Source organism: Suillus plorans, assembly GCF_016647745.1.
Source record: "Suillus plorans strain S12 chromosome Unknown HD556scaffold_33, whole genome shotgun sequence".
NCBI classification, from domain to species: domain Eukaryota; kingdom Fungi; phylum Basidiomycota; class Agaricomycetes; order Boletales; family Suillaceae; genus Suillus; species Suillus plorans.
In genome coordinates this window covers 99269-117386 of record NW_024537417.1, presented here as the reverse complement: position 1 = coordinate 117386, position 18118 = coordinate 99269, and the positions used below count along the sequence as shown (strand labels likewise).

General features: G+C 49.4%; 4 protein-coding genes across 4 annotated transcripts; 1 reads left to right on the top strand and 3 right to left on the bottom strand.

Moving 5' to 3' along the window:
• Window positions 1-1419: 1419 nt before the first annotated feature.
• HD556DRAFT_1238482 (uncharacterized protein) lies at window positions 1420-2281 on the bottom strand (the record flags this gene model as incomplete). Its single annotated transcript, XM_041297977.1, has 4 exons — window positions 1420-1512; window positions 1563-1671; window positions 1737-1801; window positions 1859-2281. 4 exons carry the CDS (start codon window positions 2279-2281, stop codon window positions 1420-1422), a joined length of 690 nt encoding a protein of 229 aa, XP_041159447.1.
• Window positions 2282-3263: 982 nt separating this feature from the next.
• Window positions 3264-6748, top strand: HD556DRAFT_1443990 (uncharacterized protein; the record flags this gene model as incomplete). The annotated part of the gene is made up of 3 exons (XM_041306711.1): window positions 3264-3387; window positions 3435-4383; window positions 4432-6748. 3 exons carry the CDS (start codon window positions 3264-3266, stop codon window positions 6746-6748), a joined length of 3390 nt encoding a protein of 1129 aa, XP_041159446.1.
• Window positions 6749-7009: 261 nt separating this feature from the next.
• On the bottom strand, window positions 7010-14936 carry HD556DRAFT_527640 (NUC071 domain-containing protein). Its single transcript, XM_041310878.1, has 11 exons — window positions 14705-14936; window positions 13268-14653; window positions 12957-13214; window positions 12210-12901; window positions 11882-12158; window positions 10537-11827; window positions 10180-10480; window positions 9534-10125; window positions 8699-9478; window positions 8400-8645; window positions 7010-8352 (listed from the first exon to the last, which is right to left on the bottom strand). The coding sequence occupies exons 1-11, from the start codon at window positions 14900-14902 to the stop codon at window positions 7306-7308; spliced, it is 7068 nt and encodes a 2355-aa protein (XP_041159445.1). The 5' UTR covers window positions 14903-14936; the 3' UTR covers window positions 7010-7305.
• A 1534-nt stretch (window positions 14937-16470) lies between these two features.
• HD556DRAFT_1308944 (uncharacterized protein) lies at window positions 16471-17365 on the bottom strand (the record flags this gene model as incomplete). Its single annotated transcript, XM_041300213.1, has 4 exons — window positions 16471-16812; window positions 16862-17005; window positions 17057-17236; window positions 17288-17365. The coding sequence occupies 4 exons, from the start codon at window positions 17363-17365 to the stop codon at window positions 16471-16473; spliced, it is 744 nt and encodes a 247-aa protein (XP_041159444.1).
• Window positions 17366-18118: the final 753 nt, after the last annotated feature.

The following is an 18118-nucleotide window of genomic DNA, read 5'->3' as shown; positions in this document are numbered from 1 at the left end:
CTGACTATACCCCGCTGTCAGCCCCTTCCTTGTCCATCGCAAGCCAGGACACCAACTTGAAGCTTGAAGTTTAAGGCCTATTCATCGCTGACAGTCAAAGTTGAGTTCTGCAGGCTGTTGTGTTTGTGCCGGCTTCTGTGATGATGATTAACAGACCATTCGATAGGGTGTACTGCGTCATTGAACATTTTATTCTGGATGGTAATGATAGTTGAGTTGAATCTCGTGGCCTTTGGCACGTTGAGACACCGAGGAGTCGAGGACCCTGTCTCGGTCATTTCCGAGCCGAAAAGGGATTTAGGCGTCTAGATCACAACGAGTTTCCCACGTTTGAACCACGCCCGTCTTCCCATCCGCCCGCCATGCCGCTGCGACCCCGGCTTCGATACAAGCATTACCATGTGTTTTAAGTTAGCCCGTGGCTATATCCCTCGCCGACTACAACACGACAACCACGGGTCCGGAGCAGGGAACAGTTTACTGTAACTGCGCCGGATGAACTCAAGTATTATCAACGAAAACTTATCAATAAACCAAAAGCTCCTCTCGATCTCTATCTTTCTCAAGACATCGATCGAAAGTCATTCATAATTCTTATAGGACTTATTTTTTTCGATCTCGATATATCTACTTTCTTGTCGATTCTCACTGGGACAAAGTATTCGAGGTTCGTTTTATATTGATCAGCAAAAAATAAATTTCCTATCAATTGTGATCGTTACTCCAGACTCATCCATGACACCTTAACCAGTAAACTTACCTGTTGAAGCTGTGGCTCGTTGTTTTCTCTTTCACCAAAGTCCTCGAATGTCTTGGCTGCACTCTGCCGGGTGTGCATTCAAGTTGGCCCGACGAGGTGATGCCCCTGGAGTCAACACGCTCGCGACAGACCACTCAGCGCACGAATGGCCGAGGGGCCACCGGTCACCGGCCTCCCCAAGTTACTCGAACATCCCCGGTGACCACTCAAGTACTGAACCATTCTCCAGCTTTTATAAATCACTCTCAATTCCTAAAACACAACAACAAAAATACTGTGGATGATAAGGGTTTTTAGATGACACATCATCAAAATTCATACCATCTGCGATAATCTTTGAGCTATGGATGCCTTGAAAAGCTCTACTACTAGTACGCGAAAGGCTTTGGATTGGCTTGCGCATCCTTTTCTAGGAGTTCCTGATCTTACTACTGCCAGTAGCGACTACGACGAGATGGATCATCCGAGTCATCTGTAGATTTACGAGTATGAAGTCGAGTGTTGAACAACGTTGACATGCTAAGACCTAGTGCCACTCCAAGTAGTTTGAATCATCACGCGCATATCTAGATCAATACGTCAAACGATGACACACGATAACTTGTACAAGACCGCAAGCATACCACAATAATTTTGTTTCCTCGGATTCTAACGACATATCACCAAAGGAACGGAACAAGTCGCGCAGGCACTCTGTGCATATACGCACGGTATTCCTCAGCAACAGCAGGGTCTTGCATAATAAGATCTTCCTGAAAGCAAACTGTATATAGTAACATAAAGACTCGGACGAGATACCCACCTCGATAAGCAGCTTGACAGCAGACGCGCCAGTAGTGATACCTATTCCTACAAGCGGCGCATAAGACCAGGTCATCAGCGTAAAAAGTAATCCCTGGATGAGCGCGCTCCTGTCATAAGGGGGACGTCAGAACTCAATCCCATCTCACCCATGTAGATGACGCAAGAGACTCACGTGTACAGCGGATGACGCACTACCGCGTATGGGCCTGTTTGCACGATTCTGGACTGCTCGCGTCTCTGGCGAGAACCAGCGAGTTTATGTCTTGTTCACGTGTGAAAGAAGACAGTACGTACCCCAATCGGGTGCCACTGACTGCCAAGGTGCGTAAGTACGCGTGCGCTGAACCTGATGACCATAAAGGTCGCTGCGCATGCTGCGACTCTCAGCCCTACTTCATTTTCGTGTTTGAAATAGGTATCAGGAAGGCTCATGCACTGCATCCACGCAGGCTGCGCGAAGCGGTTGAAGGCGACGCATAGGATATATGTCACGGGTGGGAGGAGGATGGAGAGAGCGTGTATTGGGGTTATAATCTTGCCAATGAAAGAAGTTGGGGTGATACGGACGGGACCTGCTTCCACGTTGGCGACTGTGGCAATTGTACGCGTGCGAGATAAAGAATATTGGAATTGTCGGAAGGTGGTAAATACGGCGAGTCCTTCCACAGTTTGGGCGGATGATGGAAGAATACTAGCGAGGCCGACGATGTAATACATGCTGGACTTGGATACGGTGATATCTGTATAACGATTTTCGGTGGCAAGAATCTGGTGATTTGGAGGTATGGCGGCTGACCGCTCAGGCCTCAGGCCTCAGGTGCGACAGGACGGCTCTCACATGACAGCTAACGTTAAATGGTGTAAATATTAACAAAGTCTCGACAAGCTGTGCTACAATGTAGCCGATCATCATAGAAGTTGACTTGAAGGCAGTAGTCCTCGTGCCAGAAGATGATCATAAGGTGATATCTTTAGTAACTGGTGTGGTAGAAGCGGACTATTCTAGGTGTATCAGTAGGGCGTAATGATGATAAGAACTAATAACGTACGAATGGGCATGCAGTGCAATTTGAAGCGTTAGAATTGGAGTCCAGACACTTGTCATTGGGTGAGCCTACCAACACGATTGATTGGCATGATACTGGCACTAGTACTGGTCTTACGACCTGAACTAAACTGGATGTAGTCAAGTGAAGACTAGAGTTGCGCTAAGAGTGGGTAGGCTTTTGTGCATTGCGGTGTGCAAGATGGGTGCTTCGGCACCGCCAAGTTGATGATCATGATTCAGAGGAGTTCCGTTTCCTTCCGACTTTGCTAGATGGCCGGGGTGTAAGCCGTATTATTTGCTGACAGCCGTGGTGGTGTTTTATATGCACGTGAAACATGACAGGATATGTCATAAGTAGCATACAATTTTATGTCAAGTGCATTTTATCGTTGAACTCATGAGCTCACCACCCTTGTCGTCGTCCTCGTCGCCGTCGCCATCGTCAATAGAATGGATGAATCCGTGGAGCAAGGTTTGTGATTTGTGTTGACATTGCGATGGAAGTGTGATTTCTGACCTGTGTCAATCACCGCCCTGACTCGAATTTGACTGCCACGTTAAACTTGCCCGTCACTCCTTGTCGCTCGACGTCGTCGCCATCGTCCTTCTCAGTCGCTTTCCGCTCAGACGACGCTCGAATCGCGGGCCACGATGCCAATTCATTTCTTCACTGAGTCACCACGCAGTTTCGGGGATACTAGGCGTTCGAGTCTAGCTCGAGAACCAAAAGGGAAGGAAAAGGAATCATATGTTGATCATGTCGAATTTCCTTATGGTATGTTACGTCGACCTGACTCGCAAGCCTGAACTTACATTTTTTAGACCAAGACTCAGCTGCAGCGCTGTTACCCAATTTCACTGTCAATGGGTCAACTAGTATTTCATCTAATGAATCATCTACAAGATATCCTTACTTGTATCCTGCACCTCAACAACCAAAGCCAATACCAAAGCCCATATCTCCAAAAAAACAGCGCACTTCCCTCTTATTATCTCTCGTTCGCAAAAAACCTGGTCACTCTAGTCATGTTTCTCAATATACTCATCCAATCGTCATGCCAGGCGTTATGGAAATATCCCGCCCATATTCCTATGTCCAAGAGGAAGAGGAGCGAGAGAGACTCAGAGATGCTGCTGCTCAGAGTATCGGTCTCGTCGACTATCCTACCAGCGAACACCCAGAGGATACCCGAGAGGAGGACCAAGTGCCCCCATCAGCAACCATCGATTCACCTATATCTGAACCTCCTCTTGTACCTCCATCACCCATACCCTCACCAACTCCAACACTCTTACCCCATCTCCCGCCTTTCCCCACAAACCTTGCCTCCCTCAGTTCACGAATCACACTCACAGGTACATTCCCAAAATTCTGTCCCTCATCCTCCCTCCTAGTCTATGCCCTCGCAAAGCAATGGAAGACAAGATCTATAGTCCTCACGACTGCGACCTCGGCCGCGTCGCAGACAGTCACACACCTCCATCTTTTCAAATCAAATATCCCGTCATCCTCGGAGCTTCAGCGCTTACCTATAACCCAAGACACTGCCATCTACGTCACAGAGCAATCCGGGCCTGGTATGAACTCCACTCGGACTGGCACCCTCAGCAAACGCGAAAGCAGGAGCGGAGCGAGAGGCAGTGGAGGCAAGTCAAATGGCTCAGTCGTTGCTATTGAGCAAGGCGAAATTATTTGGCATTTCGAGATGCAAGATCCGAGTGAGAGACAGAAGTGGATTGGTGCCATAAAGGCAATTGTCTTGGGCCAAAGGTGAGTTGTGTCGCGTCGCTGGGTCCTGGTTTTAATACCCCTCTCCAGATCCATGCGCGCAGGTCTCACTGCATCACCCCACCTCAGTGGGCATGAACCCCGCGGGGATATGGATGTCATGCTCTCCATGCGACTCCAAGCATCATTATCTTCTGCCACATATCCTATGTCACCCGCAGCTTCGTCACCCCGTACATCATCATCTTCTCCACCCGTCTTGGCAGGTTCCCTCCCACTATCACAGCCTACATCCCCAATTAGAGGCTCCTTATCGCTTGAGGTCATGCGTTCCCAACCGCACACAAGGTCCTCGACACCCAACCCACCTGTACCCACCGATCCCTTCACGCGCTCATCAAGCATCAGATCCACTAAGAAATCCCAAAGCCACAGTCCTAACGCTCATAGATCTGGCTCTCGCTCCGGCCCAAACTCCGGTTCCTCTTCCCCAACGCCATCCATCCGCCTCCAAACCAAGCGCTCAGGCAACATCTCCCCAGCCCTGCTCTCCCAAACGCACTCTTCCAAATCCTCGACGTCTACTTCCAAATCCTCGACGTCTACTACCAAAACCATCAAAGGCATGTTCACGCCTCGCTCTCGTTCGCCGTCCTTGTCTCTCAATGGACACGGACATGAGCGCGAAAGCGAGTATGCAGAAGAGAGCTTTGGGACGGTGGGGAGCAGTTTAATGGGTATCACCGGCGTGGGCATGAGCACCAAGAGGAGCAGCTCACCGATACGCCGGGAGTCGCCTGTACCTAGCATGGCATCGTCAGGGCCCGACGAATTCTTTGTGCACCAGCCAAACGGGAGCATCCACAACGGGACTTTGTCTAATGGTGTAGGCGGGACCTCGAGCATGTGCTGCTCGAGCATGTGTTGCACGAGCATCAACGGTATCCCCGCTTGTGATCTAAAGATCGTCAAAGAAGATGAACGGTGGGCTCCTCCGTCGTCTACGACTGCACCTCTGTCGCACACGCCTTTTCACTCGCATTCACACTCACACTCGCATTCGCATTCGCATTCTCTCCACCCGCCCCCGCGGTGCAAGAAGCAGACATCCGTGCAGCCACTCGCAGACGCGCCATGCCAGCAAATGGACACAAGCACTACGCCTAGCGTGCAGACCTCCACCGTGACCGAGGACAGCTCAGGTACCTCATTCACCCCACATTCCATCACCCCCATGCTCAACCCAGCACGTCTATCCGTGCAAACAACTTCCACAACAACTTCCACTATCGAAAGATCGGGCTCGTCAGCTTCATCCCTCGCGCCTTCTCGTCGGTGGTCTCGCACCCTCCCGAAGCGGTTAACGCCCCCCAGTGGCCCGCTACCCCTGACGCCACAAACTCCACACGAGTCTGAGCAAGGTGTGAGTCCTATTAGTGCAGGTTCTGACAATCCTAGTACCGCATTTTGGAAGAGGACGAGTGGGTCGAGTACTGTGAGTAGTGTAAGTGTGAGGTCTGGGTCTGTGCAGCGGACGAGTACGGTTGGGTCTCTTGGTTCAGGGATTGGTATAGGTCTTGGTGGTAGTGGTGGAAGTATTGGTGTGGGGAGTAAACGCCGCTCGATGCCTCCTCCGCGTCCTGCTCCGAGCTTTGCGCCTCCTCCTGCGCCTGAGCAACAACAACAGCCCCAATCCCAGCCACAGTCCCATAAAACGCTGTTCAGAACGTCTGTAGCTCAGCGCGCGTTGAGGCTAAGCCTGACGGTACCTCGTCCACCACCTTCGGGTGTCCTTCCACCGCGTCCAGATGAACCTGCATACCGCAACAGCGTAGAATCATCAATATCGACATCAATTCCTCCTCGTCCTGATAGCGCCGCTTCTGTACGGAGTATGTCTATCAAGCAGCGTCTGCGGATTCTCAGTACTCCGTCGTCTCCGCCCCCTGTCATCGCGTCGCACGATATTGATCCCGATCTCACACCGCACCAAATTGCGCATCCCGTAATTATTACACCTGTGCCCGGTCGGGGGAGTAGGAGTAGGAGCAGGAGCAGGAGCAGGAGCCCTACCAGCAGGGCCAGCACCAGCAGCACCACCTATTCCCGACCCCCAACGCCTCCCCTCCCAGGTACCCCCATAACAACGATGCAGAACGATCCATGTTTCTTATCGCAAAGCACACACATCTTGCTTCCGACGGTTTCACCACGTAATTCGCTCCGTCCATCACAACGCCTCCCAAGTGCTCCAGAGATAAAGGCGCTGTCGCCACCTCCGAGACGGGGGAGTAGGCAACTTATGCAGTATGTTGCTGATGGTGGAGATGAGAGGGAGAAGGAGGTGGATGGGTGTGTGGAGAATGAGCTTCCTGATTTTTCGGATATTCGAGTGAATGCGTCTTAGGAGCGAGTGGGCCACGGACGGAGTATAGGGTGGGGAGGATAATCCTCAGTCATGAGCTTTGAACTTTACGTGCTGAACTTGCTATCCAAACCTTTTCTTGCAGTCGTCAAGTTCATGTCTTTTTTGCATTTTTTCTTTCTTTCATACAGGTGGTGCATATCGTTAACCTAGTCCATACAAACAATCTACAAATTCAATGTACAATGTATATGTAGACATAAATTACATTTCTGCCAGCATTTCTTTGAGGCGCTGTGCTGCGCTGCGCTGTTATTTGTACAGCTGCTGACCGGTAGCCTTGAACTGGGTCAACTACTAGTCTCAAGACCATCTCTTCCTGCTCATCAGTACACATGTGCTTATGCCGACACCCATCATCGCTCGAGGGCGAGCTTCAATCACCTCAATCTTGACAACCTTAGGGGTAAAAACAGTCGATGACAGGGATGAGCGCGAAGAAAACAACATAATATCGTGTGGATAAACTATTTCGTACAAGTGAGATTTTCGTATGCAGCTACATGAAAACAGGAAGTGAAACGAAGAGCCGTAATAAATCAAGCAAAACTGTTTTCAACATCAGCACTATCATCGCCGTGCTCCAGGTTTGCAAAGGTCAAGAATGCCGCGGGGCGGTGATCCTCTGCCCAGAACAACAATGGCGTGTCCAGTGTCACAGCATATGACAAGTTGGCCGACCACAATTGGGTAAGACCAATGCCGTAGTTCCAGACTTTGCCTTCGGGCACGAGTGTCATGCCGAGAATACGGTCAGACAACAGGAGCTGCACCCGTTCTGACATGTTAGGGTTGAAGCCAGGCGGGTTGGCAGAATTATCCACGTTCTTGCGGCCCCACTCGAAGCCAGGCACCGTCAACTGATGGGCAGATAACGAGACTGAACCAGGAGTGAAGGAAGCAGCGATACAAATTGACGAGGAGCTCCACTCTGGGTGGTCAGCCATTAACTTGGCTTGGGTGGTGACATCTGTGGGAGAAAGATGGCTGAGCTCGAGCGCTTGCGTCTTGACCCACCCAAGAGGTTCGAGATCTTTGAGGAGGAAGTCGTCCTTCGGCAACTGGTTGGGCAGCTCAACGCTATTGTTGCTTCCACGTTGAGGTACCCATACGACTGCCTTGATCTCCTTGACCTGCTTGTTGTCTGGAGGCGATACACCGTACAGGAAGGCCGCAACTTGAGTGCGAAGATCTGCCGCAGTGATGAATGCCCGCAGGATGTTCTTCGGCAACACATAGGTGTACGACGCAGCGTCGTCCTTGACATCATCATTGGAGACATAGATATGTTGGAGACGGAGAGGAAGATGCGTAGCAGAGATGGCACGGACACGCCAATCAGATTTGCTGCTAAACACCTGCTGTTCGTAGTTGGTTGTCGTAACGGTCTGAATCGTATCACCGTGAACGTTGGTGGTCTGAGTTTGCACAGCGGTGACTTGACCCTGCGCCTCATTACTCTTCTCAAGCTCAGCCATCTGCTGGCGCTGTACGGAGGGAGCGGCAATCTCTTGACCAAGAATGATGTCACGAATTTCACTCGCAGTCAAGGACGCGATGTTGACGCTGTTCCGCTTGCCGAAATCCTTGGACTCGATGAGTTAAAGTTCAAAAAGTGTGCGATATTACTTACTGCCAGTATAAGATCCTTCATTGCGACCTCAACCTTAATCCATTCATCATCTGTAAGAGTGGGCCAGACGAAGTGAGGCTCTGTAATGGTCGACTTGTCCGGGTGCAAAATAATCTTCGCCTTCTCGTTGTTGACGTGCAAGCCACGAAGAAGGAGGATAAGACGAGAGAAGGCAGTGTAGCTGGACACCGACTTGAGCCAGTCGTCGTACAAGCTGAACAGCACCATTTGAGGTTGTGTAGCACGCTGTGAGAAATAGTATCAGTAATGAAGATGTAAATACGCGTGGACCCACTTACTAGGATCAAGTCACCGAACTTCTCCATCTTCATGCAAGCCTGGAAGGGCAGTTGTAACTCACTTCCCTTGATAACGATGTTCGGGAAATCAAGTAAGTGAACCTCGAGAGGGTCCAACATGCCCTTGCGAGTGACGATGACCTGCTTCGGCTGTTCTTCAACAGGCAGTGAACGAACCAATGCAGCCACTTCTTCGGCAGTCTTCCACTTTGCGAGTTGACCGAGACGCTTTTGGCCAGCCCAGACACTGGTGTGGATGATCTTCAGGAACAACTGTCCAGAACGTGGGTTGAAGATAAAGATGGCGCCGTTAATCGGTTTGGTCGTCAAGTTACCTTCGAACGTCTTGTGGATAGTGACACGATACACATTAGTGTCGTCGACGAACCAAATGATCTGGTTCGAAAATAGTTCCGAATAGTTCTGGCTGTTGAGATAAGGCTCCGTGGGCTCAGAAGAGTACAACTGGAGACCCTTGCGAATACGCTCGCGCAAGACGTGGCATGCCGGATTGGCCTTCATGATCTTGGCCATGGCTTGCTGAATCAGAGGCTTCATACCGGGGAACCAGTTGCCGTACGCAGACCACAGGTTATAGGCCAGATCCATGCCGATCATAACACCAGTTGGCGAGGGGTAGATACTCATGGAGTCGGACACGTAGTCCAAGAACTTGGCACGAGTATACCGCTCGATATCATGTGTGTCGAAGTCACCCCACCGAAGCTGAACGTCAATCCAATACTTGTTGCTGGTCGTGCCATCCAAAACGTCCTTGTTCTAAAGAAACCGATAGATCAGATCAAAGTCCAATGGGGTATTGAAAGTGACCAACATCTGTGACCAGTGAAGGCCGAGAGATATTCCATTTGTAGGCTGAGAACAGCAAGATATCGGCGCAAGACGAATTCATCTTGTAACTCTTACGAGGGTGAATAGTCTCCTTCTGTACTGTCTCGATCTGGAGAGGCTCTAGCTCCTGATCAAAGACCTGACACAAGTCCATGACTACACTTTCGTGAATCTTCTGCCACAAGTGCGCACGGAAGATCTGAATCAGCGAGATCTTGAGGGTGGGAATCTTGCCGTGCATGAAAATACCCGTCAGATCAAGCTGGACCTGGAAACCGACATAGACGTTGGCGCGGTTGATGGTCGGACTCCACCAAAGCGTGAATCGACGGTTAGGGATCTGGTTAAGACCTGACCTCTGGGCGTTGGTAAGTTTCTTGTATCGCATAGACTCTTCGAATCCAGACGCTTTCTCCCAGAAGAGACCCTCCCAGGTAGGGAAATAAGTTCCTTTGAAGAGCGTGTGCTCCAAGATACCCTCAACACCGCCTAGTGCAGCAATGACATCAACACGGTAGTTGTTCAATTGCCAGAGCTTTCCGTCATGGCGCTGAGATGTCCACCAGAAGGGGTTGCTAAAATAGCCATTTCATTAGTCAACAATAAATCAAGGCAGGTGGAGGACTCGCTGTTTCAGCAGTTGGTACTGCTTCCAATCTGTACGCACACGCCAACCTCGGTCATATGCCAATGTATGGCGATCCTTTTGGAAGAGGGTGTTGATACGAGGAATACCGCGGTCCCAGCTATCTTCAAGATCTTCGAGGGTGAGGCGCCGATTCTGGGCATTGGCCTCCTTCCGCTTCATGGAGTATTCGGACCAAACACGAGCCGAATCCAAGAATTCTGCCTCCCATGGCTGAAGATATCTGTACAAGTTCGGAATCAACTGGTCCTCCTCGTGGGTCATACCAGCACGGAAATGCGTCACTGATCAAACAAATTGTAAGCCAGAAGATTATTATCAAAGAAGAGAGTGAACGAACCTCCAACGTCAGTTTGCTTGGACCATCGCAAGTCACTCTGCGGGATAAGAACGTGACCCATCGAAAGCATTCCAAGACCACCAAGCTCCTTCGGTGTGTAGAAGACAACAGGGGGGAAACGGGATGGCATCTTACTGTTTAAGCCGATCTTGACACGAGTTTGAATCTTGTTCTCTGCCTTGACAAGAGAGTCCAAAAGCTCGTTTGTGTGGATGACAGCCTCACGGTAGTAGGTCATCAAACCGATCAACGCAGTGTTCCACTTGTTGACGATCTTCGAGAAAGTGGTGGAACCGGAGCTCATAAGGACCTGACGAATACGGTTATTGAATTGCTGGACACCGTCATCGGAGACACGGAGGAACGCCTGCGCAGTTCTCTCTTTGGTTTGCTCGTTGGTGAGATTCCACACAGCGTCCTTCAACGAGAACTGCTCGCCACCCATCGTCCTAATCTTGGGCAAGATACGGACCTCGAACCCGCACATCGAGAACAACAACTGTGGGTTATCCTTCGAGTAAACGCTGACAAAGGTGTCCTCCCACTCGATGGTGGTGAGTGAGCGCGGCAGGCTGTTCTTAACGTTCCAGAAAACTGCTCTTCCGAGGTTAACGTCATGTTTGATGAGACGCATACGACAATCTCGAGGCCAGCAGCGCTTGTTGTTATACCCGATGACGTTGTTGTTGGTCGGGTCAGGGTTGGCGCTAAGATAGCGTTGTATCAAGTCCCTTGCCTCATCCGCGCTAAAGCGGAAGAGAATGTGTAAGCGATCAACATAACGGGAGTATAAGCGGATGGGGTGACGAGTCTCTGTTGCCGAGTCGCGATACTGCAAAAAGTTGTTAGGCATCTGTGGAGGACCCGCCATCTCGCTAGCTCGCTGCAAACCAAGAATGAGGAGATCCAGGACGAGACCGTAGTACTGGAAGACGAAGGCAGAGAACTGAAGACCACGGATGAGACCGAATGCATTCGTATGTGCCATGTCCTTGTAGGTCAGCACTGTGTTGTTCTTCGCGGTGATGTAGTCTGCCAAGTTGTGATCAAGAATGAGACGGAGGAGACGGTTCAGCAGGGTCAGGTCGATCTTCTCATACACCTTGGAGAAGACGGTCTCCATCATCACGTTGCACTCGCCCTCGCTCGTCTCCCAGATGTCTGTCAAGTTGTTAATGCCTTGGCACCACTTGTACACAAGCAACGGCGGTGGCTCCGTGTCGGCAGGTTTGATCCAGGCAGGGAACAACCCTCTTTTATCTGCCTCGAAGAAGAGGAATTGATCGAGATACTGTAAGGTATCAACGTCAGCATGTTATATAACGGAGTAGATGCTGAAACCTACGGCGTCGGTGATCTTCTCAACGGGCTCGATGTCGTAGCACGGAATGAGTTTGTCGTACGTGTCAAAGAACTCAATACCAGCCTCCTTGAACGCGCGCTGGGTAAGAAGCAGTCGCTTGATGCGCGACAGACATTCGTGCGGATTGTCATACGCCTGTTCAATGAGGGCAAGCTCCTCACGCTGCGACTGGTTAAGACGACCCTTGACTGAGTAAGCCTCCTTCAGTTTTTCAAGTGCAAGTACAAGTAATTTCGTATCGTGCTTGTACGACAGAGGGCTAGAGAAAACGGTAAGTTCAAAACGTGCAAACCATGCCTCGCTTGCTTACGGGAATGGTATAGGAGCAAATTTACGGCTTTCAAGCCAGTGAACAGTCGCTGTGTAAATTGCAACGGCCTCCTCCGCACTGATGTACGGCCCATCCTTCAAGTACCCATGCTGCCTTTCCTGCTCTGCTTTCAAGTACAGGCGTGTCAGCCGACCCAGATTTTTCTTCACTACGGCCTTATCAACCGTAGCACCTCGACGGATACGCTCCCGATTATAGTGTGCAACCGAGCACCACCAATCAGCTTTGCTCTTGATATACCGCAGGATAATGTTCTCAATCGCAGTGGGCATTCCAGGGACTTTCCATGGAATGTTCGCTTTCCAGCAACGCCACGCCTCCGAGAGATGCTGCAAAATCGTTTTCGACTTGTTTTGCTTAATAGACTCAGGCATCATGTCGAGAATGTCATGCATGACAGCCGCACGTAACTCAAGGTCATAGTGAGACTCGACACGTTGCTTTGTCACAGTCTTCGCAATGCCCTTGCTGTTGCGTCCCTCGAACTGACGCGCGAGGAGGTTACCAAGCCAGCGCTCGAGTAACGGTACAATGCCTCGCATGAAGAAGAGCCAGACACGCCAGCCAGGAGCCCAGAAGCCATTTCCAGGACCCTTGCCGACAGGGCCAGTATTAAAGCGGTAGTAGATCAAGTGCTTGAGATCTTTTGTCATGCGAACTTGTCTCATGAGCTGAATGAATAAAATCAACAAAATAAATTTCCCCTATGACCGAGATTATGCGAACCTTGTACTTGTACCGGTACATACCAGTCAATGCCCCAATGTGCGCAAAGATATACTGCAGTGCATCTGCAAGCTGGAAAGCATCGACATTGCCAAGGCGGAACTGAACATGAGCATCAACAACAAGCTTTGTAAGGCGCAGAATCTCGCGACATAAGTGGAAGGCGTTTCCGAAGCGAGACTTTTTGCGCTCCTTCGTAGTAAGCGTCTTCACTGGCTTCAAGTTCATGTTATAGTCGAGATGTAAGTAGTTCAAGTTCTGATGATGGAAATTAGCTTCAATGTACCCCGGCGGTCTCTAAGAAGGCTTACCTTTCTGTGGATGAGGAGATTAAGCATGTTATATCCTTGTCTGCACACTTGCAAACCGGCTTCCACCCAGTCAAGTTTTGTCGTCTGAAAGAACTTCGTCGCCTTCAACTGCCGGAAGAGATTCTTTTTAGTCATTGCCTTCTCAGGTCGACTCTTGAGTTCGTTGAGGACGAAACACTTGAGCAATTTCTGGTACGATACGCGAACTTTGACTGGCTGGTTAGGAGGACAATGCTCCAGATACCAGTTCTTCACCAGAGGTATGTCCTGCGCACGACGCATGCGGCCAGAGCGTCGATTATAAGGCTCAGGCGCCCACCACAGAGCAATACCATCAGCAGTGAGGTCGTTCTCGAGGGGCCTGTCCTCAAGGAATGGTTGCACTTCATCTGGCAACTCAAAATCGTCGTCGTCGGCGCCATTCGGACCGAATATAGAGTCTTCGTGAGAGACAAGCGGTGCGTTCTTGGGATGAGCGCCGCGCAGGGAGATGGGATTGATGAGCGGGTCGAAATAGAAGGCGGGTAGGTCAGGATCATCAGTGCGAATGTAGACATTCTTGGGTGCATGATATGGAGAGAGGTGAACAGAGCGCGGGAGAGAGTTATAGAGATGCGGGAAGGCAACCTTGTACTCGGTACGGATTTGTTGACGAATGATGACTTTATTGACATCATTGAATTCGTTCCAATCTTCGTCGAAAGCATCCATGTCACGGTACAATGGCTCAAACTTCGGCCCTCCAGGAATTGCCAAGTTCAGAGCTTTTGCAGTGAAAAAGGATTTCTTGTCGAAAAGATAGCTTGCGTTGTTATCAGGTTGGTCTGATAATAGGGTTCTCCCAAGACGATATAAGTTCGCCATGACGGGTAGTGAAAGTTGCCAATAGCGATATGAGGGGCCGTTGACTGCAGATGTGTCCACCAGCGGCTTTGGGTCGTAAAACCAATCAATGATAGCAGAATCTTCCTCTGAATCGAGCTCCAGTTGAATGGCTTCAAGAGGCTCAACATCCAGTACGTTATCACCGTAATCCAACGGTGGCTCTTCGTCATCAAAAGGTGGAAAACGCATACGCTTGAAATGTCTGCGGTCACGCTTCTCTCGACGCATCGCTAGCCACATGGAACTCCATTGAGCATGATAAACAGGTTCGATAATGCGGGGGATCTCATTGACGAAAGTGATTGCGCCAGTGATATGATAAAGGACGGGCACCTCGCGAACCTGCTCCCAGGGGTATGGAATATTTTCGAGCAGCTTCATTACAGCGTGAGGGACGTATTTCAAGGCGCCAAGGTGGACACGTTTATCATTGCGAAACTTGCGGTTGCTCATATCACCGTGGTCCTTGATAATTTTACGGACGTGCTCCGGAGGCAAATCCTGGGCAATCATTGTTTAATACGTGTAAAATTACATACCAACTGAACGCACCTGTTTTCCCATATCGACGTACCCTCCTTTGCGCTTTTCGCCGTAGCGCTTCTTCTGCATAGACACCCATTTCTGCGACTTTTGTGCAAGAACTTCGGGAGGCATCTTTGAAGTGGACGCCTGTAGAAATCCTGGCGGTGGAGGCATGCCTGGTGGTGGGGGTGGTAAGCCCGGAGGAGGACGAATGAACGAACTCATGGTCGTCGATGTTGAGGGCGACGGTGAAAGTTTGGTCGATGACTAATTACCACTCTCCTTCAACTTTTAATTTCAAACTCCGGCGGTTCAAAATGTGATTACTCATCATCACGAGCCTTCAGCAACCATAAAAATGTTTAAGGATGCCCAAGGCATTATTCTGCTACTAGGTGAACTTTGAATAAGAGACGGAATTCTGAGCAAGAACTATGATCCATAAGCAGTGCTAGGTAAAAAATGGAGAAGTAGCACATGAGGACTCAAAGAATCATCAGGGAACTGACATGAAAAAGATAAAGATTGACAAAGCATTATCTAAAGTAAAGTCTGTATAAAATCTGTCATAATTGTACTCCAAATGAGAAAGCTTTAAATACCTGGACAAAGTTGGATAGAACCCACCAAATGCACATTGGTGACAGTCTTGTCACAGCCACCTTGTCAGCTTATCATCACAATGGAACAGATTACAACACCCACCACTGACCAGGTGTGACAAGCATCAGCAAGAGACCTATAATTTTCACTTGTCAAAAAGAAGTTTGATGCTTATGGTGTTGGTGATGGAGCCACATGATTGGTGGAACAGATTTTTCCATAGTATGCTGTAAATATCTCACATCAGTAAACTGACACGCTCTGTACAGAGCTGTACAGGGCCTGTGACACAGAATGCCAGGCCTACAACCTGATCCCCTTTGGACAGCTATGTACAGTATCTGACAGAGCCTCACAGAAGGCACTTTTGGGACTCTGTATATTACTTTTCCCAGTGCTTCCCAATAATATAGAGCGCTAACAATACAAACAAATAACCGATAAATGTGATTATATTGCGCTGACAAACACGATATAGCTAATACTAGTACAGAATCCGGCACCAAGCAACATGAAAAATGATGTAGAACAAACACTACTAGTCGAGCACTACCTTCAAGTGATCATGCCTTGCTTGCAAGCCACACATCAGTAAAACACCACATTGCTTAAATTAACTTAATGGGCTTGAATTGGTGTCCAAGTCAGAATAAGTTGGTCTTTCTCAAAGACGTTCATCTTAATATAAGCTTCGCATCTTAGACTCACACATGACTTAATAGAACTTGAATTTTGCGCAGTAAGAACAAATAAGCTCTAAGTTTGCAAGGCCAACAAGATGCAAATTGTGCAGATGGTAAAAAATCAACAACAAATAGGAATGATTAATTGATTAATTGGCTGATATGGATGGGGAATGGGCACAAATACGACAGGGAGCATCATGGGCCTGGGCCCGGGCAAGTAAAACACAGAACATGAGTGCAACAGGACCACACCCATGCGCATCATTTTCTTCCGAGGAGGCGCAAATATGACAGGGAGCATGAGCCTGGGCAGGTAAAGTGCAGAACACGAGCGTAACAGGACCGCACCCGTGCACATCATTTTCTTCTGAGGAGGGCGAGTGCATTGAGATATGTATATAACCGGCAACAAAAAAAATAACCACTGAATGAGCCCCTGCAAGACAGACAAAACCCTTTGCCAATTAACAATGAGTTACATGTGGGGGTGAACACTACTCGCCTTCAACAGAATGCAAAGAGGTCAGCAAATACATCATCCTCATCAGGCGCATCACTGGTGGTAGTCCCCGAGTTCCCAACACTTTTTGCATGCTTGGCGTACTGTTGTGCCTCCGCAACAATGCTTGTGAAGACATTGTTGGAAAGTGCTACAATGGGCCCCATGAGCTTGACGGTCATATGCCCCCAGATAGGTTTGCTGAAAGCAAACTGCTCGCCCTTTGTGATGACGGGCGTCCAGATATCACTGCCATCGGTCTTCATGCCTTTGCGTTTGCCACGAGATTCTTGAATGACTTCGAAAGTGATGTTCCCATCGACGATTAGCTGGAGAGTACAATAAACCTGAAAAGAATATTTTTAGAAAAAACACAGCAGAAATTGAATCACTTACAGCAGTAACAGTGAGGGCAAATGCAGCCCATGCACTAATGCTCTCGGTGTCGAGGTCAGGGACTTCAACACAGCCAAAAGTGAAATTGAGGTGCGATGCGAATGTCTGAAGTATGAAGGGAGATCTCCACATGCCGGTCCAGTCCTTTGAACAGACAATTGAGATGGTTTCGTAGTAATAATTATGGGTACTTACCTTGGAAATGAGTCCTGAATTATCCCTGAAAATAAACCGGTTATGTTTCAGCATGGCCCTTGAAAAGTCCTCGCGAGCTGCAGTATCTGAAAAATCGGCATCCTGTGCGAAAAATGCGGTAAGGATGGAGCAGGCTGCAATACCGAACCCTCCGCGCCATTCCATGAGGCGTTGTTTGGCCTAGTACAAATGTCAGTGAACTTCTGAATGAAACAAAAACTATGGACTTACCACTTTCATAACGGCACCAGATCTGGAGATCTCGTGCTGAATCTTGCCCCAATATATATGGTTCCACATCTCTTGCATGGTGTCCCTTAAATCGTCGTCTTCAGGACCCCAAGGCTCAGCTTCTCCACCGGCCCAGTGTGTGACAGTTGGTATGAACACCTGACGCCAGGTGTTACCATCCTGGCATCCCTCGGGAAGATCGTCATTCTGGTACCGGTGATTGGTGCCACTGCCATCACGGCGTGATGTGGTGTTCTTAGTCTGCGGCTCAGTCTTCGCTCGTTTTGAAGAGGGTGCTTGGCTATTGATGCTGATGCCTGTTAAAATCATGCACAAAGGGTAGGACTGATTCCAAGGGGCTTGGCTTCAGCTCGTGCGCTGCGCCCCTTACCCGAGTATGTGCCCTTAACTTCAGAATGAAGTCCGGAGAAAGTCCAGTGAAGTCCAAAGGACTTCTGGAGAAGTGTGGGAAACTTCGGAAGGACTTTCCGGACGAGTGCGAGAAACTTCCGGATGAGTGCGGGAAAGTTCCGGAGGAACTTCCGGAAATTACGATGGAGTTTCGTCCTGACGGGGATATGTGTAATGGCTACTCAGGACAAGTCCTGAGTAGAAGGAAACAGAGGAAAGGCTGCAAGGACAAAGTCCGAAGCAGAATAGGTCCGGAGGACCGTGGGAAAGTTCTGGAAACTTGGAGGATCAGAGGAATGGTGGATTGGAGAAGTGGAGGAGCGGAGGAGCGGAGCTCCGGCCTAGGGAATTCCTCCCTAGGCCTGAGATGGATGATTACTAAGTCGGAGGAATAGAACTGTTATGAGGACTTAGTGTGAA